The 26,262-nt window shown below is 43.4% G+C and overlaps 3 protein-coding genes across 5 annotated transcripts in view; 1 reads left to right on the top strand and 2 right to left on the bottom strand.

The window, feature by feature from the left end:
- The window catches only part of TRIM37 (tripartite motif containing 37), a 95,868-nt gene extending 77,464 nt beyond the window's left edge, over positions 1 to 18,404 (top strand). For 2 of the 3 annotated variants that reach the window (XM_066364682.1, XM_066364679.1), the window contains exons 23-24: positions 4,453 to 4,560; positions 7,255 to 8,086. In XM_066364682.1, the coding sequence (XP_066220779.1) occupies positions 4,453 to 4,560; positions 7,255 to 7,337 (191 nt within the window). In that variant the 3' untranslated portion in view covers positions 7,338 to 8,086. Of the gene's footprint in view, positions 1 to 4,452; positions 4,561 to 7,254; positions 8,087 to 18,286 lie in introns of those variants that run through there. The other variant, XM_066364680.1, reaches the window with a different exon arrangement.
- RAD51C (RAD51 paralog C) overlaps positions 1 to 26,262 on the bottom strand; it is a 187,064-nt gene that overhangs the window by 19,109 nt on the left and 141,693 nt on the right. The gene's annotated exons all lie outside the window — the stretch shown is intronic.
- The window catches only part of PPM1E (protein phosphatase, Mg2+/Mn2+ dependent 1E), a 99,373-nt gene continuing 89,664 nt past the window's right edge, over positions 16,554 to 26,262 (bottom strand). Inside the window, exon 7 of the mRNA XM_066364683.1 lies at positions 16,554 to 20,972. Within this exon, the coding sequence (XP_066220780.1) occupies positions 19,915 to 20,972 (1,058 nt within the window). The 3' untranslated portion in view covers positions 16,554 to 19,914. The remainder of the gene's footprint in view (positions 20,973 to 26,262) is intronic.

Here is a 26,262-nt window from a genome sequence, read left to right as displayed (position 1 = left end):
TAACTTTACTTTATAAAATTTATAAAGCAGAGTTACAGCAAGTTAAAGCATATAATAATAATTACTTACCAAGTACTTTATGTCGGATTTTTGCTAAGTTTGGCAGAATAAATCTTTATAAAACAACTTACTATAGTTAAATCTATCTTTTTATTTATACTTTGGTTGCTCTGCTACCACCCACCATGAAAGCTGGAACGCCCGCTAGTGGGCGGTAGGGACCAGGTTGACTACCACTGCTTTATAGGAATTCTGGGTGGTCTTACAAGAAATAGGAGTTTGGGAAGCAGAATTGGCATTTTTGACACAATTCTATGAAGTAGTATAAACCTTGCTCAAAGTTTTAAGTGTTACATTATTTGAGTACTACCCAATAATGTTCAGACCATTTCCCAGCATTTGAAAATCTATTGTAGGCTACAAGTTCTTAGAAATACTACAGATTAAACAGTTTTTTAAAAAAGATATATAATGAATGAAGTGTTTCAAAATTGTTGTAGATATTTAAAGACTAAGTTAAGATTTTAGGAAACCCAGAGAATAGCAATTTCTTGTTTGTGAATCCTGAAGGTTAGTATTATCTGTCAGGAATTTAGAAACATTAGTACCAGGAGGTAACATTTATGCTTAGAATTTCAAAAGCTCAAATGGGCTTAGTGTTTTCAGAACAGTTCCATGAAGGGGCCACAAGGTGGTAGTGGTGTTTCATGGAAGTAGCTGGTTTGGTCTCTAAAAGCATCCGTTTGCTCTCTAGAGCAGGAATTTTTTTTTTTCTTTGCTAATTAAAGAAAGAGATTTCAGAAATGTCCATACATTGTCTGTGTCTTTTAAATAGTTAAGGGAGAAATCATACTACACACACTTTGAAAACAGAAGGGGGAAGAGTTCATCAGTGAAGCCATCTGTAGCTTCCTGAGGGAAGTCTTTTTTTTTTTTTTTTACTAAAAATTTTATTTCTTTAGTAGTTAAAATACCCATTCATGTTATCCATTTTTATCTGAATAAGCTTTGGTAGCTTGTGTCCGAATCAAAGTATTCGTCCTTTTCATCCACGTTCTTGATTTCATGAGCATTAAGTTGTTTCTGCTATTCCCTTATTATCCTAGTGTCTGTTGGGTCTATAGTGATGTCCCGCTTTTATTCCTGATATTGGTAGTTTTGTTTGCCCTTTTTTAGTCCATTTAGAAGCTCTTTAATCTCACTGATATTTTCAAACAACTATCTTGTATCACTGATTTATTTTTTGGCTAATTTTCTGTTCTTTATTTTTTTCCATTTACTTGCTTTGAGTTTATTTACTCCTTTTTTTAGTTTCTTAAAAGTAGATGCTTTGATCATTTAAGACCTTTTTCTTATCTAATAAAAGCATTAAGTGCTATAAATTTTCCTTTAAAAATCTGTTGTAGCCACATCCCAGAACTATTGGTATGTTGTATTTTTATTTTTATTCTATTCAGAATGTTTTTCATTCATTCCTGGAAAATTCGCAGGCATTTTCTCTTAATATATTGTCCTCCTCTGTCACTTGGCTGTCTTTGTGGCAATCTGTCCGAACCCTTCCCTTTTATCCCCTTGTTTCTTAAGCTCCGTTTTATCATTTTCACCTCATTTTTCTTTGGTGTTATGGTTACTTTGGTCAGTTCTAACTTTAACTTTGCTAACTTTCTTTAAACTCATCAATTAATATTTTAATTTAAATATCTTTTATTCTATTAAATATCTTTTATTCTAGAAAGTACTTAGTATAAAAATATCCTTTTGTTTTCCATTGTTAAATGGAATTGTGTAGTCTCTTAGAAGTTATTTCATGTTATGAAAAATTCATGGTATTGTTCTGTTAGTGTAGCTGCTGACTCTAAGGCGATTGTGGGCCTTGTTTTGTACATTTTGATTGGAACACAATTTTCTCAGACTCTCACCACCCCTCCCACCCCAACCTCCAAGAATTCTTTTTTTTTTTCCTTTTTCCTATGGTAATTCAGTGACCTGTATTGTGAAAGTTTCCCTCCAGAGAGGTTTTTAAAGTATGTTTCAAGAATGTTCATGAGCATTTTTTTTAAACTACTTAGTTTATTGATAACGGGTGATTTTTTTTTTTTTTTATATGGACAGAGAGAGTCAGAGAGAGGGACAGACAGGAATGGAGAGAGATGAGAAGCATCAATCATCAATTTTTCATTGAGACACCTTAGTTGTTCACTGATTGCTTTCTCATATGTGCCTTGACCGTGGGCCTTCAGCAGACCGAGTGACCCCTTGCTCGAGCCAGCGACCTTGGGTCCAAGCTGGTGAGCTTTTTCTTTTTTTGCTCAAACCAGCTGAGCACACGCTCAAGCTGGCGACCTCGGGGTCTCAAACCTGGGTCTTCCGCATCCCAGTCCAACGCTCTATCCACTGCGCCACCGCCTGGTCAGGCCATGAGCATTTTTATATCTACTTTAAAGTTTTTTGTTAGATAATTTCAGCATCTCTATCATCTCAGCAGTGATGTTTGTCTTTTGTTAATGGGAGGGGAGACAGAGGGAGGAGAGAGGTGAAGAAACATCAGCTCGTAGTTGCTCTATTGCTTCACTTTGGCTGTTCAGTGATTGCTTCTCTTGGGAACCTCAGGGTCCCAGGTCAACGCTCTGTCGACTGCGCCACCACCTGGTCAGGCAGCGTTGATGTTTGTTGATTGGCTTTTCCTGATTCCTCATGTGTTGAGGAAATTCTGAATTGTATTCTGGACATTTTTAATATGGTTTTATGAGAATCTGGGTCTTGTTTAAATCCGCCTATTTTGGTGGTACCTCAAATTCAGGTCTACACCAATATGCTTGTTTCTGTTGACTTCCCACAGTCCTTAAATAGCTGCTGCATGCATCCGTCTGTTTGCACCTACACTCAGTGGGAGAGTGGGCGGGCCATGCTACTCCACTTTTCCTAGCCTTCCCTCCAAAGGATTTCACATTTGCCTTGTTCAAATAACTCTAGCTCCTGGCCAGTTTTTATCTTAATTTCCTGACATTTGAACCTCAATTTTAAATCCCAAACCTCAATTAAGTACACAGGCCTTACTTTGAATCCTGGAGTGAGCTGAGCCTCGCAGAAACAGATACAGCCCTTGCGGTCTTCTGTGCCAGTAGGCAGGCTCTTTCCAGTCTGTTCTTTCTGTATGAGTTTTAGCTTTATGCAGGGAGTGGAGTTGTAGTCTCAGTTTCAACTCCCTTTCTTTGGTGGGTCTAAAGATTTGTTTTCTGTCCCCAAGGGAGTGTGGCCGGCCCTGCGTACTCCCTGTCCACGGCTGCTGGACCTGCCGGGCCTCCTCATCCTGCTTGTCTGGAAAGCTGTGGGTTCCCCTTCTTCCTTTTGAATGGGACTGCTGGTTAAAATAGTATCATAAGTTAGTTTTTCCTATCGTTTATAAGGATGTTTAGCAGATAGATTTTTAGATTTTTTTTTTGATCGGTATTTTCTTGTAACAGAAGTACTTTCTACAGAATTTTTCTTTTAAAAATGAGCTGATGTACACAAAAATACAAAATTGGAGGCCCGAATGGGACAGCAACTCATTTATTGCTAGAATAACGGAATTTCTTTTTTTTTTTTTTTTTCATTTTTCTGAAGCTGGAAACAGGGAGAGACAATCAGACAGACTCCCGCATGCGCCCGACCGGGATCCACCCGGCACGCCCACCATGGGGCGATGCTCTGCCCACCAGGGGGCGATGCTCTGCCCATCCTGGGCGTCGCCATATTGCGACCAGAGCCACTCTAGCGCCTGGGGCAGAGGCCGAGGAGCCATCCCCAGCGCCCGGGCCATCTTTGCTCCAATGGAGCCTTGGCTGCGGGAGGGGAAGAGAGAGACAGAGAGGAAAGCGCGGCGGAGGGGTGGAGAAGCAAATGGGCGCTTCTCCTATGTGCCCTGGCCGGGAATCGAACCCGGGTCCTCCGCACGCTAGGCCGACGCTCTACCGCTGAGCCAACCGGCCAGGGCCGGAATTTCTTATACATTCATGAACAGGCCAGGTAACTGTGTGGAAATGTATGTTTATGTTTATATATTTACCCATGTTTATTGCATATGTTTTAGGCTAGAAACTGTTATGTCTACATCCAGTCAGGATTAAGAGTTCCTGCTATATCTATGACTTTAGGAAACACAGTGTACTTTGGAAAAGATATTCTCAGTGTAGTGAAATTAATACTGGTTTCAGATGATAACCTTCAGGGACTGTGGAAAGAGTCATTTTAATCTCAAGGACAAAAATTAGACCAGTGCTCTAATAACTAAAGAGAACTGAGGTTTGCGTGGTTGGTTTTCCTTGGTTGGTTGGTTTGGTGTCGTCTATTGTCTTGGCATTCCATGCCAGATTCAGTGGGAATCAGTTTGGCAGAAAAGGAAATTTCTTTTTCCTTTCACTTGAAGTGATTTTTTTGTCAGAAACACGTTCTTCCCTTCTCTCCGGCCAGGAATGAGTAGCGACAGTGACATCGAATGTGACACTGAGAATGAGGAGCAGGAGGACTCCAGCATGGGCGGATTTAACGACTCTTTCCAGGCACTGCCCCCAGTCCAAGGTGCGCACTGTCCTCTCGCAGATGAATAAGCCCATCCCTGCTGCTGCTGCTGCTGCTCTGTTTCTGCTTCTGTCCTGCCCTGTTGCCTCGTCTGCGTTTCTGTTTTCGTTATTGTCATTTGTGAGACGGTGTCTATGGGGCAGACTAGACGGTGAGCACTGAGAAATGGGTGGGTGGTACCTGGCTGGTCAGACACCCAGCTGGGCACTACTTGCTGGCTGAGGCGGCTGGCAGCCTCAGGACTGCCGGTGACCGCTAAGAATAGCTTTCACGTTGTCAAGAGTTATTTAAGCCTGACCAGGCGGTGGTGCAGTGGATAGAGCGTCGGACTGGGATGCAGAGGACCCAGGTTCGAGACCCCAAGGTTGCCAGCTTGAGCGCGGGCTCATCTGGCAAAAGCCCACCAGCTTGAACCCAAGGTCGCTGGCTCCAGCAAGGGGTTACTCGCAGGCCCGCGGTCAAGGCACATATGAGAAAGCTATCAATGAACAACTAAGGTGTTGCAATGCGCAATGAAAAACTAATAATTGATGCTTCTCATCTCTCTCCATTCCTGTCTGTCCTTGTCTATCTCTCTCTCTGACTCACTCTCTATCTTTGTAAAAAATTAAAAAAAAAAAAAAGTTATTTAAAAAAGACAAATTCTCGACAGAGACCATTTGTGGCCTACAGTACCTAAGTTTTTACTCTCTGCCCCTTTTAGGAAATGTTTGCTGGCCCCTGGGGAGATTGTAGGTGTTTGATATTTTTTTATTTTTAGAGATAATTTTAGCATAGGTAATAAGGTAACTTTTTCTGATTTCTTAGAATTGTATGCAGATAATGGAATCATTACTTTTTTTTTTTTCCTCTGTATTTTCTTTTTTTTTTTTTTTTTCTTTTTCATTTTTCTGAAGCTGGAAACAGGGAAGGACAGTCAGACAGACTCCCGCATGCGCCCGACCGGGATCCACCCGGCACGCCCACCATGGGGCGGCGCTCTGCCCACCAGGGGGCGATGCTCTGCCCATCCTGGGCGTCGCCATATTGCGACCAGAGCCACTCTAGCGCCTGGGGCAGAGGCCGAGGAGCCATCCCCAGCACCCGGGCCATCTTTGCTCCAATGGAGCCTTGGCTGCGGGAGGGGAAGAGAGAGACAGAGAGGAAAGTGCGGCGGAGGGGTGGAGAAGCAAATGGGCGCTTCTCCTGTGTGCCCTGGCCGGGAATCGAACCCGGGTCCTCCGCACGCTAGGCCGACGCTCTACCGCTGAGCCAACCGGCCAGGGCCTCCTCTGTATTTTCTGAAGTTGGAAACGGGGAGGCAGACAGACTCCCGCATGTGCCCGACCGGGATCCACCGGCATGCCCACCAGGGGGCGATGCTCTGTTGCAACCACAGCCATTCTAGTGCCTGAGGCAAAGGCCATGGAGCCATCCTCAGCGCCCTGGCCAACTTTGCTCCAATGGAGCTTTGGCTGCGAGAGGGGAAGAGAGAGACAGAGAGGAAGGAGAGGGGGAGGGTTGGAGAAGCAGATGGGCGCTTCTCCTGTGTGCCCTGGCCAGAAATCGAACCCGGGACTCCTGCACGCCAGGCCGATGCTCTACCACTGAGCCAACCGGCCAGGGCCTGGAATCATTACTTTTTATTCCCTAAGCTCACTGAGTGAAACCCACTGTTACTTTCTGTTTTCGGTGTACAGCATAATGCTTAGTGTGTGTATTGCCGAGTGATAACCACAGTGAGTTTAGTCACCATTTATCACATGTTGTTAATGTTTTAGCCAGAGACCTTTATGGTCAATCTGAGCATTCCTCTACAGCAGGGGTCAGGAACCTTTTTGGCTGAGAGAGCCATGAACGCCAAAATTTTAACATTTTAAAATGTAATTCCGTGAGAGCCATACAACGGCCCGTGTACCTTACGAATTATCCAATAAAAATTTGGTGTTGTCCAGAGGACAGCTGTGATTGGCTCCAGCCACCCGCAACCATGAACATGAGCGGTAGGAAATGAATGGATTGTAATACATGAGAATGTTTTATATTTTTAACATTATTTTTTTATTAAAGATTTGTCTGCGAGCCAGATGCAGCCATCAAAAGAGCCACATCTGGCTTGTGAGCCATAGGTTCCCAACCCCTGCTCTACAAGATTCCCAGAATGACAACATTGTCAGGCTTATGCTAATTGTCAGCTTTATATTTTTTCTATTTCCCTGATGTTCTTGTGTCTTTTTCAATACAGATCCAAGCATTTGATTATTTTTTTAAGTATTAAAACACTTTCAGTAATTTTCTCTCCTTCTAAAAGCAGCAGCCGAATATTGGAAAGTTTTTTGAGTGCTGATGGGTGTCTGTCATATTTACATGTGCAGTTTATTGTCTTTGAAATGCGTTGTATGTTGACACCGTCTGCAGTGTCTCCATCACCATTTCCTGTTCCCTTCCTCCGCTGCCCCCGCACTGTGCCCAGGAGGACAGGGGTGCGGGGTCGTCCGTTTTTCAATTCCTGGGTCTGGTGCACAGTTCTCTCCCCTTCTATCCCCCTTGTGTTTGCTTACACCAAACTCCGATCACAGAGTCTGAGACAGCTTGGTTCACAGCCCAGCAGATCTTGATTGCTTAAGCACCACACTTGGTAAGGTCATGTAAAGACATGGAAAGGAAAATACCAGTCTTTAGAAAATATCATCTGCTCTTGACTTTCTCTCGTAGATACACACCCCGGTTTTCCCGACGGAGGGCAGCTAGGGCCTGAAGAGCCCAGCTTCAGTACTGAGGGGAGCAGTGCAAGGTAATTGCAAACCAAGAGAACTGACTTGAAGCTGTCTTGACCCTGAACTTGGCTGTCGTTGGTGCTCAAATTGTCTTCTGTCAGATAATCAGATTTGGTTTAACTTTCTTTATCATATCTACCTGAAATAGTAATTCTGAAACTTTAGAACGTAGCACAGTCCTAGTATAAGACATTAGAAAACAGGAAAAACTTGAGTGTGGGAAGAATTCTGTGTAACATAATGAATAAAGAGGTAGTGCTTAATTAATTCAGTAAAGTATATTTATAAACCAGTTTTAGCTTCTACAACAGCAGGGCCACTAGCCTAGAGGCAGCGACGCCCAGCAGCTGCCCGGCGCTGGCCCTGCTGTGCGTAGGCCAGAGGCTCAGTTGTGTTGGACTGTCTTTATGTTTTGAGTTTTACTCACAGTGTATAGTTTTATTAGTGCCTGTAGATTAGTGAACAGAAAAATTACTTAATGTATAGATTCTGTCCCGTAGATACTGTATGTGAACAACTGAAGTAACACTATACTGAACCTCATGTTTGTAGAATGTGGACTGATTAAAGTTAACTTATTTATTGTATCTTGTTTTTTCAAGTGCAGGCACGCCGACTAATGGCCTGGTCTTTCTGTTGTGTGACTCTTGCAAATGAAATTTTAAATGCGATAAGTTGGTGTGGGTTGGTTATGTTCCTGGTTATATGAATGCATGTAAAGTCATTTAAAATTATTTCATTTTTATGGCTCTTACTAAACATCTAAAGTACCAGTATTTAAAAACCTTCCTTTTTCCTTTATTTTCATTGGTTGGACATTGATTTCGGTGTCGATACATTTAGAGACTTGGACATGCTCAGAGTGGTTTACGTGGAACTGGGATAAGGTTCGCTCTCGTACTTGCAGTTGGCTCAGAGCAGCTGCCCAGTGTGCCGTGTGCGCCTGCACTTGTGTCTGAGCTGCTGGTCTGGGTGAGTGTCCCACTGAAAGTTGACCAGACTCTCGGAAAAGCATGAAATATAAACATGCGAGAGGCCTCTCATTTGCTTATATGTTACTTAATATTGTTCACTTCTCCACGTCGAATGTCTTGCTGGTTGCTGTGATTCACAACTTGCTTTTGTTCAAAACAGTTTGCACTTTTTATTAATAAAATGAACTTGAGAAAATACGCGTCTGAATTTATTAACAGTGGGACAGGAAGCCCCCCCCCCCTTTTTCTATTCATTTTGCCAATATATAATGGAGGCTGTTGAGCTCTGTGGACTGTTAGTAAAGGCACGGGAAGTTACAAGACTTATGTATAATCTCTATATGATTTTTTTTAAGTTAATTGGAGGCTGACCTGTGCAGTGGATAAAGTGTCAACCTGGAACACTGAGGTCACTGGTTCGAAACCCTGGTCTTGCCTGGTCAAGGCACATATGGGAGTTGATTCTTCCTCCTTCTCCCCCACCTCTCTCTCTCTCTCTCTCCCCCCCCTCCCTCCCCTCCCCTCCCTCCCTCCCTCCCTCCCCTGCGCACATGTGCTCTCTCTCTCCTCTCTAAAATGAATAAATGAAATCTTTTAAAAAAAGGTAATTGGAAATATTTAAGTGCTATACTTCGGAAAGGTAAAAATTTAGCATTTGTTTACTAACATGTTTATTAGCATGCTGTTGTATAGTTATGGAGTTTATCATGCAGTGACCTAAAACATTACTAATAAGTTTTTTTAACACATTTTTATTAGATGGAAATATATTCATGTTCATTACATTTTGATGAGATATTTTTAATCCAGCTGTCTCTTACCTCTACACTACATTGTAACGGATGACAATATAATGTAAGAATTTTGCACCTTTAGTTGTATGTTGAGAGCAAACCATTGTAGGAAATGATGAGTAGGGTTTTTTTGATGATGCTTATCAGAACCCATAAACACAAGTGTGATTGACACTTTGAGTCTCTCACTATTGCCTCGCTACGTTTTGACCTGTACAGATTTGATACAGAATTATGTGCTTTTATAATTTTTGTTATTTTCAAAATATGGAAAACTATGTGTGGTTAGGAACTAAGAGAAACCTGAGAATAAACTCTCCATTTGGTGACATTTACTTGTAAGAGCTTTAGCATGAGTGATTTAGTCATGGGATTCTCTTGGGTTATTAATGTGTGTACAGTAGTATCCCCTTGTCCATGGTTTTGCTTTTTTTGGTTTCAGTTACCTGTGTTCAAACATTAATTAGGAAAATTCCAGAAATAATTCATAATTTAAAAATTAATTTTTTTTATTGATTTTAGAGTGGGGGGAGAGAGAAACATTAATTTGTTGTTCCACTTATTTATGCATTCATTGATTGACTCCTATATGTGCCCTGACTGGGGATCAAACCCACAGCCTTTGGCATATTGGGACAACACTCTAACCAATTGTGCTACCCAGCCAGAGCCCATAACATTTAAATTGTGCGCTGTTCTGTAGTGAGATGAAATCTCATGCCCTTCTGCTCCGTCCCCCCCGGATGGCAGTCATCTCTTTATGCATGTTTCCACACTGGACATGCCACCTGCCCATTAGTCACTTGGTCACAGTCTGTCACCCTGGTATCGTGGTGCTTGAGCTCAGGTAACCCTTATGTTACTTAAAGGCCTCAACACACGAGAGTGTAGTGATGCCGGCAATTTGGATATTCCAAAGAGAAGCTGTGAAGTGCTTCCTTTATGTGAAACGGTGAAAGTTCTCAGTAAGGAAGAAAAATTACATGCTGAGTTTGCTACAATCTACAATAAAAATGAGTCTTTATTTGTGAAATGGTGAAAAAGGAAGAAAATTATGCCAGCTTTGTTGTCACACCTCAAACTGCAAAAGTTAGGGCCAGCGAGCGTGATAAGTGCTTAGTTGACTCTTTGAGTAGTGAGTATTTTTCATGCTCACTGACCCCCGGAGTGATTTTTTTTTCAAAAAATGAAATTATTGACCTGGCTGGTTGGCTCAGTGGTAGAGTGTCGGCCTGGCATGCAGGAGTCCCGGGTTCAATTCCCGGCCAGGGCACACAGGAGAAGCGCCCATCTGCTTCTCCACCCCTCCCCCTCTCCTTCCTCTCTGTCTCTCTCTTCCCCTCCCGCAGCCAAGGCTCCATTGGAGCAAAGTTGGCCCGGGCGCTGGGGATGGCTCTGTGGCCTCTGCCTCAGGCGCTAGAATGGCTCTGGTTGCAATGGAGCAATGCCCCAGATGGGCAGAGCATCGCCCCCTGGTGGGCATGCTGGCTGGATCCCGGTCAGGCACATGCAGGAGTCTGACTGCCTCCCCGTTTTCAACTTCAGAAAAATACAAAAAATATATATATATATTTCCAGTTATAGTTTTATTAACTTAAAATCATGTTTGTTTGATAACCAATTTATGAAACAAGAACATACATTTGTCTTTTTTTATGTTGCCTTATATATATATTTAAATATAAAATATATATAAAATATAAAGTATTTTTTAAAAGATATATTGATCGTACTCTGGATGGTCAGGAGGCACGAGGACGTATATGAACATTTGTACTGCTCAAAGGGTTAAAGTAGAAAAGGTGTTAACATTTTGGGGTGGAAGACACGAACAGAAAATATGTTGATTGACAACAGCATGTTGCTCCAGCAAGCGCTGAGCCCATATGAAGACTTCAGCAAGGGGTCCCCTGAAGTGAGTGACACCCAGTAGGGGATGGTTACACAGATTTAGGAATAGGTTTGGGCTGGAAAGTACAAGAACTACAGGAGAGTATTGCTCTAATCGTTCTATTTTATTATTGCTGTTGTTAGTCTCTTATTCTGCCTGACATATAAGTGAAACTTCAGATAAGTATGTTGTGCAGGAACATAGTTTATATAGGGCACTGCGCCATCCAAGATTTTAGGCATCCCCTGTGGACGGGGAGGGGGCCTCCTGTAATAGTATTTTGAGGTATTCCTCTGTTCTTTGGGGGGGCTCTCTCTTTTTCTTTTTACAGCTAGTGCTCTACTTATGACCATGATTGGTTCTGACAGACTGGTCGTAACACGATTTGGTTGTAAGTTGAGTAGGCTATATGTACAGTACTGTGAAATAATGTTATAAAAATCTTTAAGTCATATTTTATCATAATTTTCTTTCATTATTATATATAATTTTCTTTGTTCATTTTATGCCATTTGTATCATCTCTACACCATTTTGTTTCTTATTTTTACATTCATCAGGTTTAAGTAAAACACTGCATTACCAGTAGAAGTGGTTTAATATTTGCAAAGACAATTTCCTCTTGGTAGACATCTTGGGAGGGGTTTGATGAAAAATATCCTAGACACAAAACACAAATTGCTGTACCAAGTCTGGGATAACAGTTGAAATGGTGCACGCGGAGATGGTAGTGCTGCTGGAAGCTGGTCCGCACTGTCGTATGCCCAGCTGGGCAATACTTGCACTGCCAGATGCGGAGCAGTCATGGTTAGTGAATGTGGTCGTAAAGTCGAATGGTCATAAGTTGCATAGGTCGTAAGTCGATCAATATTTGTAATTATAAATGGTCTTAAGCTTTGCTCCTATTTTTCATGACCTTGAGATTTTTTTTAGTGGATTCCTCTCTTCCTGTCCCCCTTCCTTTTCCCATCCCTCCCTCTTCCCTTTCCTTTTCTCCCCTTCCCTCCTCTCCTCCACGCTCCATGTTCATCCTGCATTTTCCCTGCCCCCCCTTTTTTGACAGTGCTATTTAGAAACAAAGATTTGTTGACTTATAGTTTTAAGGAGAAACAAATTGACTACAGTACAGTGTTTATGTACAGTTCTTAGCCTTTTATTGTGGTGTCAAAATACTTTTCCAAAGTTATTTAAAAGGTATTACGATTCAGTGTTCCATCAGTCCCTTTCTCTTCCTGTGCGTGTGGCTCAGCTGTGATGCAGCGAGACTCGTCTGCTCCAGGCTGCTCTGCTCTGTCCTCCCCCATGCGTCCTGGTTACTTTTTCAATTTACATATATTAAAATTGTCTTTGTGGAATATCCAGTTCCGTGGGTTTTGACAAACAGAATCATGCATCTGCTACCTTATAGAACAGTTCAGTGCCCCAAATTTCCCTGTGTTGGTTCTTTAAAGCAGTGGTCCCCAACCTTTTTTTGGCCACGGACTGGTTTAATGTCAGAAAATATTTTCACGGAGCAGCCTTTAGGGTGGGACGGATAAATGTATCACGTGACCAAGACAAGCGTCAAGAGTGAGTCTTAGACGGATGTAACAAAGGGAATCTGGTCACTTTTTAAAATAAAACATCGTTCAGACTTAATATAAATAAAATGGAAATAATGTAAGTTAGTTATTCTTTTTCTGCGGACCGGTACCGGTCCGCGGCCTGGGGGTTGGGGACCACTGCTTTAAAGGAAAGCCCCTGCCACCTCCCGGCCCTGGCAGCTCTCGGCTCTTTTAGTTCCCTTTTCCAGCGTCATGTATTCTAGATAGAATTACACAGTATGTAGCTGCCTTTCATTTAGTGAAGTGCAGGTGAGTCTGCTCCATCTTGTATATGAGTCAGTATTTCACTCCTTTTTATTGCCAAGTAGCAGACATGTGCCACGGCTGATTCATTTACCCATTGCAGGGCATTTGGTTATTTCCAGGTTAGGGTGATTATAAGCTTTATAAACATTTTGTATAGACTTTGCTGTAAACATTAGTTTTCATTCTCAAATATATATTCCTTGAAGTGGATTATGGCTGGCCTCTGTCCCTGGTTCTCACGCTATAGCCTCTTAGTGCTATAGCCTCTTAGAATTTCCTGGATGATAGGTGGGTCCTGATAGGGTATGCTAATGAAATGGCTCAGGATGGGGACTGGCCATGCCGCAGAGACTAACCACGCGATTAGGGTATTGGGCTATGAGTCTATGAGTCACATGATAGCAGCCTCAGTGGTTCAGCCTTATTTCCAGTCGGTCATTCATGCCTACCCAGTGAAACCCCGGTAAGAACTCTGCACACTGAAGCTCTAATGTGCTTGCTGGCTGGCAATATTTTGTATTGTCATGCATTGGTGGTTCAGGAGACGAACACACCCTGATCCCAAGGGAGCTTCACACGGGGACTAGTCCAGGCCTCACCCTGTGTGTGTCTCCTTATAGAACTGGAATTGTAAGCAGCATATTTTTCTGAGTTCTGTGAGCTATTCTAGTGAATTATCAAACCTAAGGGGCAATAGTGGGAACTCCCAAATTTGTAGCAAACTGGTCAGAAATGGGGGTAGCTTGGGACCCCCAAGCCTGGCATCTGAAGTAAGAGCAGTCCTGTGGAGGACTTTGTCTTTAACCTGTGAAGTCTGGTTGGTGTCAGAAGTAATTGCACTGAGCCTTGTGATAAATACGTGCTGAACTTTATAAGGAGCTACGAGACTTTCCAGGAGCAGCACTGCCATTGTGCAGGCCCAGCAGCAACATGGTGTGGGTTCCAGCTGCGTCCCAGAAACACTTATCAATATTTCTGGTCTTAGTTATTCTAATAAGTATGTAGTGATAACTCATTTTGCGGAGAATTTTTGCATTATATTCATGAGGGATATTAGATTGTAGTTCTGTTTTTATCTAATTTGGTATCAGAGTAATGCTGACCTAGTAAAGAATCTTTTCTGGAAAAGAATGTATAGAATTGGTCTTGCTCTTTAAATGTTCATTAAAATTTACCAGTGAAAGGATGCTGCTAGAGGAAGTAATCTTTGGAAGATGTTTTTTTTCTTCCCCCAACTCTGTTTTTGGTATTTATTCTGCTTAGCTTTCTTCAAGCTTTTTGGATCTATGGTATGCTGGTTATAATTCGGACCTGACCAGGTGGTGGTGCAGTGGGTAGGATGCGGAGGACCCAGGTTTGAAACCCCGAGATCGCCGGCTTGAGTGTGGGCTCATCTGGTTTGAGCAAAGGCTTACCAGCTTGGGCGCAGGGTTGCTGGCTTGAGCGTGGGATCCTAGACCTGATCCCATGACCGCTGGCTTCAGCCCAAAGGTCACTGGCTTGAAGCCTAGGGTCGCTGGCTTGTGCAAGGGATCACTCATCTGCTGTAGCTCCCCAGTCAAGGCATATATGAGAAAGCAATCAATGAACAACTAAAGTGCTGCAACAAAGAATTGATGCTTCTCATTTCTCCCTTCCTGTCAATCTGTCCCTCTCTCTGTCTCTGTCACACAAAAATATTAATTTTGGAAAATTCTCAGCCATGTCTTCTGCCCAATTATCTTTCTCTTATAGGATCCTAATTATACATATGTTAAACTGATACTCTACCACAGCTCGTATGTGTTCTTTTTTGGGTTTATTTTACCTTCTTTTCCTTTTGTGTTTCAATTAGGGTATTTTTTATTAAAGGCTACTGATTTTTGCCTTCAGAATGTAGTCTACTGAGGATTCCCTTCCATGAGATTATTCCTAGGCCAACCAAAAGTAGGTTTTCTAAAGCATGATAGAACAGCGTTCTTTAATAATTATTGTTAAGGTGACAGAGGGCCAACTTGTAATCAGAAAAGGAAATGAACAATTAAACATCTTAGCCATCCACGCAGCGGTATCTGATAATTTGGTAATATGGATAAATTTTTTAAGTGAGAGGAGGGGAGATAGACTCCCATATGCACCCTGACTGGGATCCACCTGGCAATCTGTCTGGGGGCCGTGCTCAAATCAACCAAGCTATCCTCAGCGCCTGGGGCCAATGCTGAGACCAGTCGAGCCACTGGCTGCGAGAGGGGACGTGGGAGAGAAGGGGGAGAGGTGGCAGGGCAGGGAGGAAGGAGAAGCAGATGGTCGCTTCTCCTTGTGCCCTGACCAGGGATCGAACCCAGGATGTCTGCACGCTGGACTGATGCTCTCTATCCACTGAGCAAACCAGCCAGGGCCAGATAAATTTCTATTAAATTTAAATGATCTCACTGTATTTAGTGTTTCACTTAAACCTTGCTATGTGCTGCTTTGGAAAGAGATGTTCCTTTTGAACTAATACTGTATTTTAGAGCAGTGGTTTTCAACCTTTTTATGTACTTGGGGACTGGTGAAAATAGAATTATTTTGGGGACCACTAAGGCAGAAATCACCCTGAGCATAAGCAAATTCAGCTAAGATCCCTGGGTCTATAATCTTCATACAGCATCAGGGTGGTGTCTTTTGTGGACCAGCAGGAAATTTCTGGTGGACTGGTCTGGGGACGGGCAGTGGAAAAATGATGTTTTAAGGGATTTTTTCAAGTATAAATAATACTTATTATCAAAATATTTTCTTTTATTTCCTGTGTTAGCAAACCCCTTCAAATACAATTCTTTCAGACCTTTGCTTTTTTCCTCAATTCTTGGCTTCTTTTCAATTACATATAAAATCCTACTAAGTGCTGAGTGAATTTAGTAAGTTAGGATTTTAAGAATTTCCTAGGACTTACCGGTGGGAGGAGAGAGTAACTGCATTAACTCGCTCACATGTTGCACATTCAGTTCCGGGCCCTTAGATCCCCAGCCTTCTGCCTCTGTCCCCAAAGCTCCAGACAGAATTTCAGCAACAAGTCACCTGGCTGTTTGCTCTCTTTACAGTTTGAAACTAAGAGGGCAAGGACTAAGTTGGATGCAGTGTGAAGACAAAAGTAGTGGGAGATTTGAGTGTCAACACTTAGCTTTTGGCAGGGGCTGTTCCTCATCTATTTGTGGATACTAAGCCCTCTACCCCCCATTATATACTTATTGGGAGAACTTGGAGAAGATGAAATATATCTCCTGTGTTTTCTGGGGCCAGGGGATAACAGTATAGCAGCACTTAGCAGAATTTTAAAATAATGTTCCTACTCTTAGAAAACTACCACCTCAGGATTTTATTTTCAGTTCTGAGGGAATCAACATCTTTTCTTTGAATAAAAAGACAAATGACTAGTAGTTTTAAATTGCCGGGTTTTATTAAGATATTGGCAAAAATTTCAATATATTTCTTCACCTGAATGAACAGTTATAATAAATAAAATATGAAGACTCACTCATGATTACATTTGAACTCAAAAGTGAGGTGTAGAGCAGGTTCATAAGTGGATACACTTGGAAAGAAATGATTTACCTCCTTCGCTTCACTCCATAGAGAATTCTTTGCAAAGAAATGTCATGAACAAGAGAACAAAGCTGTGTCTCACCAGGAGCACCGAGAGTAAGTCACAGCCATGTACCTGGGGGTATCTGACATCCGAGTTTGCTAGAGTAGCTCTTTTTTCCAGAACAACTGCTGTCAGTCTGGACTTCCCTAGCTTATCCATGTTTTCTAATTAGTACAATAAATCTTCACAATAAAAGACAGAATGCTGCTAGAGGAAGTAATTCTTTATCAGCACAGTACCATTTGTCTGGAAAATAGTCATGTTATAATACTGACGGTATGTTGATTTGAAAAAAACATCTGTTATTCACAGGTCAGAACAGAAGAGTGGGTATTTGTCTATCCCCTTTTATGGTCTATAGGTGAGAATGACCACTGAATGAACAGCTTGTTTAAACATCAAAATAATGATGTAGATGACTTTCTTACGAAGCCTTGGCCAGCCTCTGATGGGGAAGGCAGTACTTGAATGACAGCAGTTCTGTCTGTGAACACTGACGTCTTTTCTGCATCATTTTAATCTGCCCACTGGACGTCTCACTCCTTACTGGCACAGCGTCCCAACAGTGCAATGTGGTAGTCGTGAACGTGGACATCGTCCCACTTAATGTGATCAGAGTCAGACTCAGTGTCGACACTGCTGACTTTCAAGGATCCTCTTAAGTGCAACAGCAACTTTAATTTTATTAATTCAGGGACAGTGGATGGCACTTCTAGGTAAAGAAATGGTATGTACATGTGTGTTTCCACCATCCTCCTTTGTACAGACCTAACTGGGACCGAGAGCCCCAGTGTTTGGTGCAAGGCAGGGCTGCTTCGCATCAGACCTCTCAGCGGCACGCATCCAGAAAGGGAACACACTGGGCACTGATTCCCGTTAAAACTCACAGTGAATGTCCAAGGAGTTTGTATTTACTTCAGTTGGTGACTTGAAGTCTATTTCCCTAATCAGTTCTAGACATTCTTGTTTCTATTTGTTTTACTAGTTCCTATTCTAACAAAACTTTAGCAGGCAAACAGACTGATGCAGATCGTGTTGAATTGAGAAGGGTACAGCCACTCTTAAAGATTGAGTGTAGAACTTTCACCACCACTAAATCACACATTGAGTAAAAGTACAGAACACGTAATTCACAGACTATACCTCAGCATTAACAGTTACTATATATTATATAGATACCTTTATATCTATCTAATATTTTTACAGTCACCAGGTACACCATCATTAAGTCTAAGTTACAGACGTGTGGAAACCATTAGTTAGAGGGTACTCATTGCTTACGTCAGCAAGCAGCAGATAAGGGCACAGGAGTGTGAACTGAAGGGAACTACTTTCTATTGCCAGTGGCATTAAGAGAGAACACTGTTTCACAAAATACTGCTTTTATCTAGTGTATAGAACCAGGAGCAGCATATATCAGATCAATAACCACTACTTTAAAATGTATTATAGAATTTTAAAGGACTTACCTATGGAGCCTAACTACTTTATAAATATGCATGTTGTGAACAAATGAAAATTTGCTATTTTTTACAATACTGTTTTACAACTTGATCATACTAGAACTACTGTGCTTTACTGTCTAGAGGGCTACTGGTATGAGAATGGAGTTAACACTGCTTCCGTAGTCAGACCTACAAGACCCAGACCCTTAAAGATGCGGTCTGTGTTTATCTCGTTTCACCCCACTGAAAAAAACCTGTCCACTTCCACCTTCTTTCCTTTCACGGCTTTTATTCTGGTCAAAAACATCAGCTATAGACAACTATAGAAAATTTTGAAAAACAATTTTTTAATTAGCAAAATACTTTGGACGATAATATACCAATACTCTGCTGCCTGTTTTTTGTTTCCTTAGGTAATTTGAGACTGACACTGCACCTGATGGCTGCATGTGTCACAAGCCTTGAGAGAAGAAGAAATGATTCCAAAGTCAACATAAAACAAATACTGAAAATCTCTACTTACATCCAAATTTTTAAAATAAAATCTGTAGATGATCTGATCATTACTAAAATGAAGCTGTTTTTATCCAAAATATGCTACAGTCCTCGGTTTCTGAAATTCAGGAACTTCAGTCCTCCATTATGGATCTGGGGAACATAAATTGCGTTATTATGTAAAAACATGGTTAGGCAGTGGGCGTCTCCCGGCGAGCGCGCTCGGCAGCTGAGCACCCCCGCAGGTGCGTCCTGTCCTGTCCTGTCCTGTCCAGCAGCGCGGCTGGTCCAGGGTGACTAGGGAGGGTGAGACCTTTGTGATTCTCACAATCAGAGGCTGCTGCTGAATGACTCTGCTGATTAGTTTCTTTGCTCTCTTTAGATGAGGACATGCTTCCCACTTGAAACTGCAGCAGTGGCAAACTATCAGATATAAATACTGCAATGAAAACATGTCCGATCTCTGCAGTCTGAGGTTGCCGCCGGCTTGCTCTCTAGCTAAGCAGACTTTGGTCTCAGCAGCCTGCAGTCCCCCTGCACACGGCCTCCGGGCTCACTTTAGGCACACTCATTCAGCCTTTCACACAAACTCATTCCCTTGGGGGAAACAGTTTTGGAGAAGTTAAAACTAGTATTTTTCACTCGCCAAAACCCACTTATTTTGTAGTCGTACATGCCTTTGTTGTCTGTAACCTTTAAAAAAATGCAGAAAAATTAGAAATGCTACTTGATTTTCTTTTTAAATGGCAACTTGATTCTAGTGTAGTTGTACCTGACATCATCTCCATTAAAACAGTTTTATTCCTGAGATGAAGGTACAGTGAAAAACATGTTAGCATCGTAGGTTAAAACCAATTGACAGCGGTCTCCTAAAATGACAAATAAAAATTCTGCCAAAAGCACCATAACAGGTTATGAAACTCCCATATAGCTACAGCCCTAGGAAATACTTGAAGTTTTTCACAGTCCTTTATGTTACAGAAAAGAAATCAGTAAATCTTGACTGTATGCTGCCTCACAAGTATGAGAATATGACGTTTTTACAGTAGGTTTCTACTTTCATTGTTACCAGTTAAAACCCATATGGCTTTTAGTCTTTTACTCACCAAAAAATGAGGGAGGGGTTTCCCTCAGAGTCTCCAGTCTTTTGAGGAACATTCCCCAACTAAATCTAATTCTGCATTGTTTTCCAAAGGTATATTAGGCACATCAGACCAAATTTCAACTGCGTTGAGATTTCAACACGGTATTCTGACAAAAATAAGTACCTCATCAGCTCCCACTAGTGGCGTGAAGAGGCAGTGGGGTTTGTGTGTAGGTGTGGGGAGACATCACAGGGACCAGCTGTAGAATTTTGCTAGTAAAACCACCAATACTTTTTCTTTAGATTGAAAACACTATTTGGGGTTTTGATCTATTTACATTTAAGAATTGAGCCATCCGTAGTTTCATAATGAACACATATTTCAGAAATGTCTACCTTGTTTCTACTCTGAGTGGCATTTTTACTGGGAGGAGAGCTAGCTAGCCTATTGGAAAGAAAGGGTTATATTTCCCAGCTCCAGGGAAGATCTGGGGATGGAACACCATGACTCGTTCTGAGCCTCTTCGTGTTTTCATTGTACCCTTTCCAACTATTTTGCCTCCATGGCAGAGAACGTCTTAACATTCTATTTCTCTTCCCACTTCGAATAAGTGAGGACAGGCTAGTGCCTACTTTGTGGGAAGGCTCTTGAGCAGAGAGGAATGAATTAAACTTTGGATTAAGCCTGAATCCATGCCACCTCTTTGAGTAGTGGTAGCGTAAATGAGATAATCTAGAAACTCTCTTTCCCAGGAATGGGAGCTGTTCATTCTCCAGCCCAGAGCAGACAGGAAACAGACTCTCCATTCTGTATCCCTGCCGCCCTGCAGAACCCAGATTACAGGAAGAGGGGAGCTCTCCGGCACCGCTCCGTTCGGGCAAGGATGACTGAACTGATTTTCTCTCCAGTAATAGCTCATTAATAAGATTTGCTTTCCTTGGTGCACCAGGATCAAACATCTCAACTGGTGGCAGAAACTGAGCACTGTGAGGTTTGCTTGCTTCTATTCGTGTGAGATCTAGGTAGCCTGGGTCTTGCAGCACGTTGATTTGGGACCCTGGGTTCAGGCTAGTTCTATCAGTGAATGAGTCCACACGCCCATCATAGCCTAGGTCGGCTGGTGCTGAGCACTGGTGCTGAGGCCAGGGGCGCTTGCACTCGCCATGATTCTCCTTATCATCCCCCCCATCTTCTTGCCCTCCTTGAAAAGAGTTCTCTGTCCAGTCTGATTCCTCACTAACATTTACAGCTTTGTTCATGTCCCTCAGGAATACCACAATAACAGTGATGTTGTCACTTGACCCAGCGTCACGAGCTGACGCCACTAATTTGTGGGCCACCATGCTGCTGTCTCCATTGTTCTCCTTCAAGTGGTCGGAGACAACTTTCACGGCCTCATCAGGGTTCACGGTGTCGTAGAAGCCATCGCAGGCCAGAATGAGGTAGTCTTCAGTTCCGTCCAGAACAGTGGAGGCCGAGTCGGCGTCCCCACAGATATACGGCTTATGTTCGGCATCTCCTGTGGGATTTAGAACACAGGTCAGGTTTGGGTTTACCCAGCAGGTAAGACTGTTTCTGGCCAATGCTATGACTGACCACCTTCTGTTGCAATGTGATCTGAATTTACTGGAAAGAATTTATAAACTAGTTTTAGATAAAGCACTTGAATTCTGTTAATCAGGTGCTGCTTACCGGTTATTCTCAGTTCAGTAATTGCCATTAACTAAGCTTAATTTCTTATCTAGCTTAGACTCTGAATCCTGTGCTCTGGCTATGACTTAGGCTTAGCTGAGCACAGCAACAAATGTCAAATCTAAATTTGCTGCTGTACTGGAAATTCAGTCCTACACAGGAAAACCTGAGTGTTGCAGGAGATCCGTTCTTTTACTGGTGGTGAAGCTTGATTCAGTTGAGATTTGAGAACAAGTCCACATTGGAAAACAAACTAAAGTTCTGATCACTCTTCTTCAACAAGTACTTAAAATTCTTGTTTTATCCTTGTTTACAAATCAAGTTTCATACTGTGAACACAGAGCAATGCTTGAGTTACAAGGGATTTTTAAAAACCAAGGTCAACTCCCACAAGCGAGGAAGTCATTCCAAGCTTCAGACAAGAGAACTAGAATGTTAGTCTCTTTGTTCCTAGTCCAATTTGCTTTCTGTTTTTTAAATTCTGCTTTGCTTATTACTTGTAGAGAATAGTCAGAATGTGTATGTCCATTTTCTTAAATCCAGGGACCACCATTATTATTCTTGCTTTCTTCTTCATGTTTCTGATCATCCCCCCTTTTGTCTTCATTGCTGTTATTTAGTCTCTACTTGTGAACAACTGTAAGAATCCCCAAAGCCCTATCTGGTTAGCTTGTCCACTCAGAGCTGGGCCCTGAAGGACAAATTAGTTATCACCAGCAGCAAAGGCCCTGGGTTGAGGAAAAAGAATCAACAAAGAGAGGCAGCTATTAAGCAGTAATGTCTAGCTGAATATAGGGTCCTGGGAGGAGAGACAGACTGGGGGCCTGGGGCCCACAGTAAGCTGGGTTTGTCACCAGACTACTAACATAATTCCTCCGTTTGGCACTTCCAGATCCAGAGCACTCCCAAATCCATTCCTTGTTTTCCTTTGGAGAGACTAGCAAAGGGGTGCTTGGCCAACTGGGTACCCCAATAACTTATTACTCATTTCTTTACACAGAAATCACAGAGTATTAGCAGAAATTCCTAGATTAGGGTATCATAATTCGGTAAACAATAGTTTTAAAAAGTTGACAAAGTGGTTTTTATCATCTGTAAAGTAGTGACAGCGCGTAGTGGTCTGAGGACGCCAGTGCTGGAGTCAGACTGCCTGGCTCCGCCCCCGGCACCGGCCAGCACCCTCACCCGCCACCAGCCTTCCCACTGCAGTAAACAGCTTTTTTTTTTTTTTTTTTTTTTACGTTTTTCTGAAGCTGGAAACAGGGAGAGACAGTCAGACAGACTCCCGCATGCGCCCGACCGGGATCCACCCGGCACGCCCACCATGGGGCGACGCTCTGCCCATCCTGGGCTTCGCCATGTTGCGACCAGAGCCACTCTAGCGCCTGGGGCAGAGGCCACAGAGCCATCCCCAGCGCCCGGGCCATCTTTGCTCCAATGGAGCCTTGGCTGCGGGAGGGGAAGAGAGAGACAGAGAGGAAAGCGCGGCGGAGGGGTGGAGAAGCAAATGGGCGCTTCTCCTATGTGCCCTGGCCGGGAATCGAACCCGGGTCCTCCGCACGCTAGGCCGACGCTCTACCGCTGAGCCAACCGGCCAGGGCCAGTAAACAGCTTTTGACTGGGGAAGATGAAAGGGAGATAAACGGAAGTGACCTGGCTGTGTTACCGCTGTTTTTGATGTCTGTTCTCCTACCCAAGTAAAAGCCTCTCCAACACTTCACGCCCCTTTTTAATCCTCAAGCAGGCCCAGAAAGCTGACTAGGAACCACATGGACAACTGCTGGCACCAGTGTGGGCCACGCGCCCTATCTAGCAGGTTGCTGGGAGGCCCTGCACAACGGGACTTAATGTATTTGCCTGCATTGGTTTATGTGGAAGGTAAGAAACTCTCTTTCACACAGTAGCCAGGACCACAGTCCTCAAGCATGGTTTTGATTTTGGCAACTTCACTTCCACACTGGGATGCTTTCTGATTAGCCTGTTCAAGCTAATTAAAGCTTCCCATTGTGGGATTCCGTGTCCACCAATCCCCTTTACAAATTTCCCCATCCCTACTCCACCTGAATAAATTATCATTATTATTTTCTGAATTCCAGCTCTAAAAATAACCATGATCTGAGTCATACTGTTCCCAAAAGTCCTGTTGTAGTGCTTCAGTGGAGACTCATGCAGCTGTTCGTTCAGAACAACATACGAAGGTTGACACGGAGAACAGGCTGCCGGAACGCCAGCTCTTCACCTGCTCTGCCATCAGACTCATGACATGTCGCCCCCAGGTCTGGCAGGAGGGCATGACTACCCGTCCCTGAGAAGCAGCCACATCCTGTGTCTTCAGCCCCCTCACTCTTTATGCTGGGAAGCATGCTCCATCAGCTTCGGATCATAAATACGAAGGGCTCATGGGGGGACACATTTTAAAAGCTGTTCCTTGTAGCCTGACCAGGCGGTGGCGCAATGGACTGGGATGCGGAGGACCCATGTTCAAAACCCCAAGCTCACCGGCTTGAGCACGGGCTCATCTGGTTTGAGCAAAGCTCACCAGCTTGGACCCAAGGTCGCTGGCTCGAGCAAGGGGTTACTCGGTCTGCTGAAGGCCTGCGGTCAAGGCACATATGAGAAAGCAATCAGTGAACAACTAAAGTGTTGCAATGAAAAACTGATGCTTGTCATCTCTCTCCCTTCCTTTCTGTCCCTATCTGTCCCTCTCTCTGTCACACACGCACAAAGAAGCTGTTCCTTGTTTAAAGCTTTAAGAGTCATTTTTTTCCTTCAGTTGAACTCTACTTAGGAGTCCTTTCTCTTGTTCCTCTTTAACCCTCTATTTTACCCCAGGGGCTTTCCAGATCTCACATTTTTAAACTACTGGATCTGGGTAGATAGCCTAATTTCCAGCTTCAAAGAAAATTAACTTGATCAGGCCTGAATTCCCTCAATTCCTCTGCAGCTACCCCATTTCTTCTTCTTCTTTTGGAATCTAGAGATTCCCCCACTACCATTTCTCAGAGTGGAAGGCGCTCCCGCCTTCCCAGAGCTGGCAGTGCTGCTGGACGTCTCTCTAGGACTCCGGCTTCTCTCCCCTCTTCAGTTTCTCCTCTCCTTGCTCTCCTCCATCCTACAAACATGACCTGGTCCAAAACCGCGTCCTAAAAACAATAAAAGCGACCCTTTCCAAAACCAGCTTTCCCCTCAAGTCACCACAGTGTCACTTCTCCACCAGATTGTCCCAGAAACTGAATCTGCACATGCCCCTTTTGCTCATTTGCCCTCACCTGATTATTTTCTGGTCTTTCCTCCTCCTGACTCCAAACATTTCTTAAATGTGACCAGTTAAAGTCCTCCCTCAGTGTTGTCAGTAGGTCCTGTCTGTCCCTTTTTAGGCTGCCTCTGTAGCAAACGAGGGCGACTGCGCCCGGAATGGTGCCTCATTAGGCCTGCTACTCCGGTGTGGCTTTCAGACGGTCATCACAGATACCTGACACCCCCAGACCTGGCCACGTGGGCCCTCCGCCTAGACTGCCCCGCCTGGCCCCAGCCTCCGGTGCCTGTTGCCATTCCTGAGCAGGACATGCTCTTCCAGACACCTGTGGACCTGTGTCCCCTGGACCTGGAGTTTCCTGCCTGAACATCCTCCCCTACAGCCAACCCACAATTCACTCTGAAGTCTGAGACTGTCATTTATTCAAGGACATTCTCCGGCTTTAGCTCCCTTTGTGTTATATTTTTAGAAACAAAAAAAGGCAAGTAACCTTTTTTTGTTTCTAAAAATATAGTAAGGCTGCTTCTGTAATAGGCATTAAAGATACCTCAGTACTCAGACAGAGACGGGAAGAGGAAGAGAAAGAGGTCTTTGGTTGACGTCAAAAAAAATTCTATACGGGGGTATGTTTTAGAAATGAGAAATTTCCCTATTTGGCCTTATTCCAGAGTTCCTAATAACTCCTTCAGTCATAGGGTAAAGCCAACTTTTAGTTTTTCAGGAGGCATTTGCAGAATTTTTCTCTTTCTAAACCTGCTGCTCACATTTGGGCCACTTCACAGCTTGCTAACACCTTCCTATAGAGTGGGAGGAATTCACATCAGTGGTGAAACGGAATCGGCCCTTTGAGATTTTTTAGTGTTCTGGAATTGTTGGGTAATAAGCAAGACTTGGGGATTGGCAGTGAAGCCCACTTATCCATGTTACCCCCATCAGGTCAGACGACATCATTTCCTGAGGAGGCGGTGGCAAGACCTGCAGTAGATACGCACATGTATATCATCCATGTAGACACTCACACTGAGTTCTTTTTTAAAAAGGTGAAGCCTGACCAGGCAGTGGCACAGTGGATAGAGCATCAGACTGGGATGCAGAGGACCCAGGCTTGAGACCCTGAGGTTGCCAGCTTGAGCGCAGGCTCATCCGGTTTGAGCAAAGCTCACCAGCTTGGACCCTGGCTCTGGCTCGAGCAAGGGGTTACTCGGTCTGCTGAAGGCCCGCGGTCAAGGCACATATGAGAAAGCAATCAATGAGCAACTAAGGTGTCACAATGAAAAACTGATGATTGATGCTTCTCATCTCTCTTCATTTCTGTCTGTCCTCATCTATCCCTCTCTCTGACTCTCTCACTGTCCCTGTAAAAAAAATAAAAAAAAAATAAAGAGAAGGTGAGCTAAGGCATGAAACCTAAAATAATAAACCCAGGTGCCAAAGTGAAACAAAGTAGAGCTCAATTCTTTGAAGTTACACCTTGTATTCTGTGCAGTCAGCTTAGCTGTTTAAGTTTTAGAGTTTTGTTGTCTTTACACTTCTTTTGAAGGATTTAGGTCCCAGGGAGCAGATTCTTTGAAACCCCGGGGTTATCTGGCAAGTTATTACATTCCTCATACAGATTTTCTTTTTTGCAAGAGAGACACAGGAAGACAGAGAGATAAAAAGCATCAACTCGTCAACTTGCAGTTGCATCCCTCGTTCATTGCTTGTTTCTCCTACGTGCCTTGGTGGGGGTGGACGGCAGTCAAGCCAGTGACCAGGGGCTCAAGCCAGCGACCGTGTGGTCAGGTCATGTCTATGATGCCACGCTCAAGATGGCGAGCCTGCACCTAAACCGGTGACCTTAGGGTTTTGAAGGTGGGTCCTC

The sequence above is a fragment of the Saccopteryx leptura genome, chromosome 2 (genome assembly GCF_036850995.1).
Source record: "Saccopteryx leptura isolate mSacLep1 chromosome 2, mSacLep1_pri_phased_curated, whole genome shotgun sequence".
Lineage (NCBI taxonomy): Eukaryota > Metazoa > Chordata > Mammalia > Chiroptera > Emballonuridae > Saccopteryx > Saccopteryx leptura.
The sequence above is the reverse complement of the archived record's forward strand: the minus strand, read 5'-3'. Positions and strand labels throughout refer to the sequence as shown.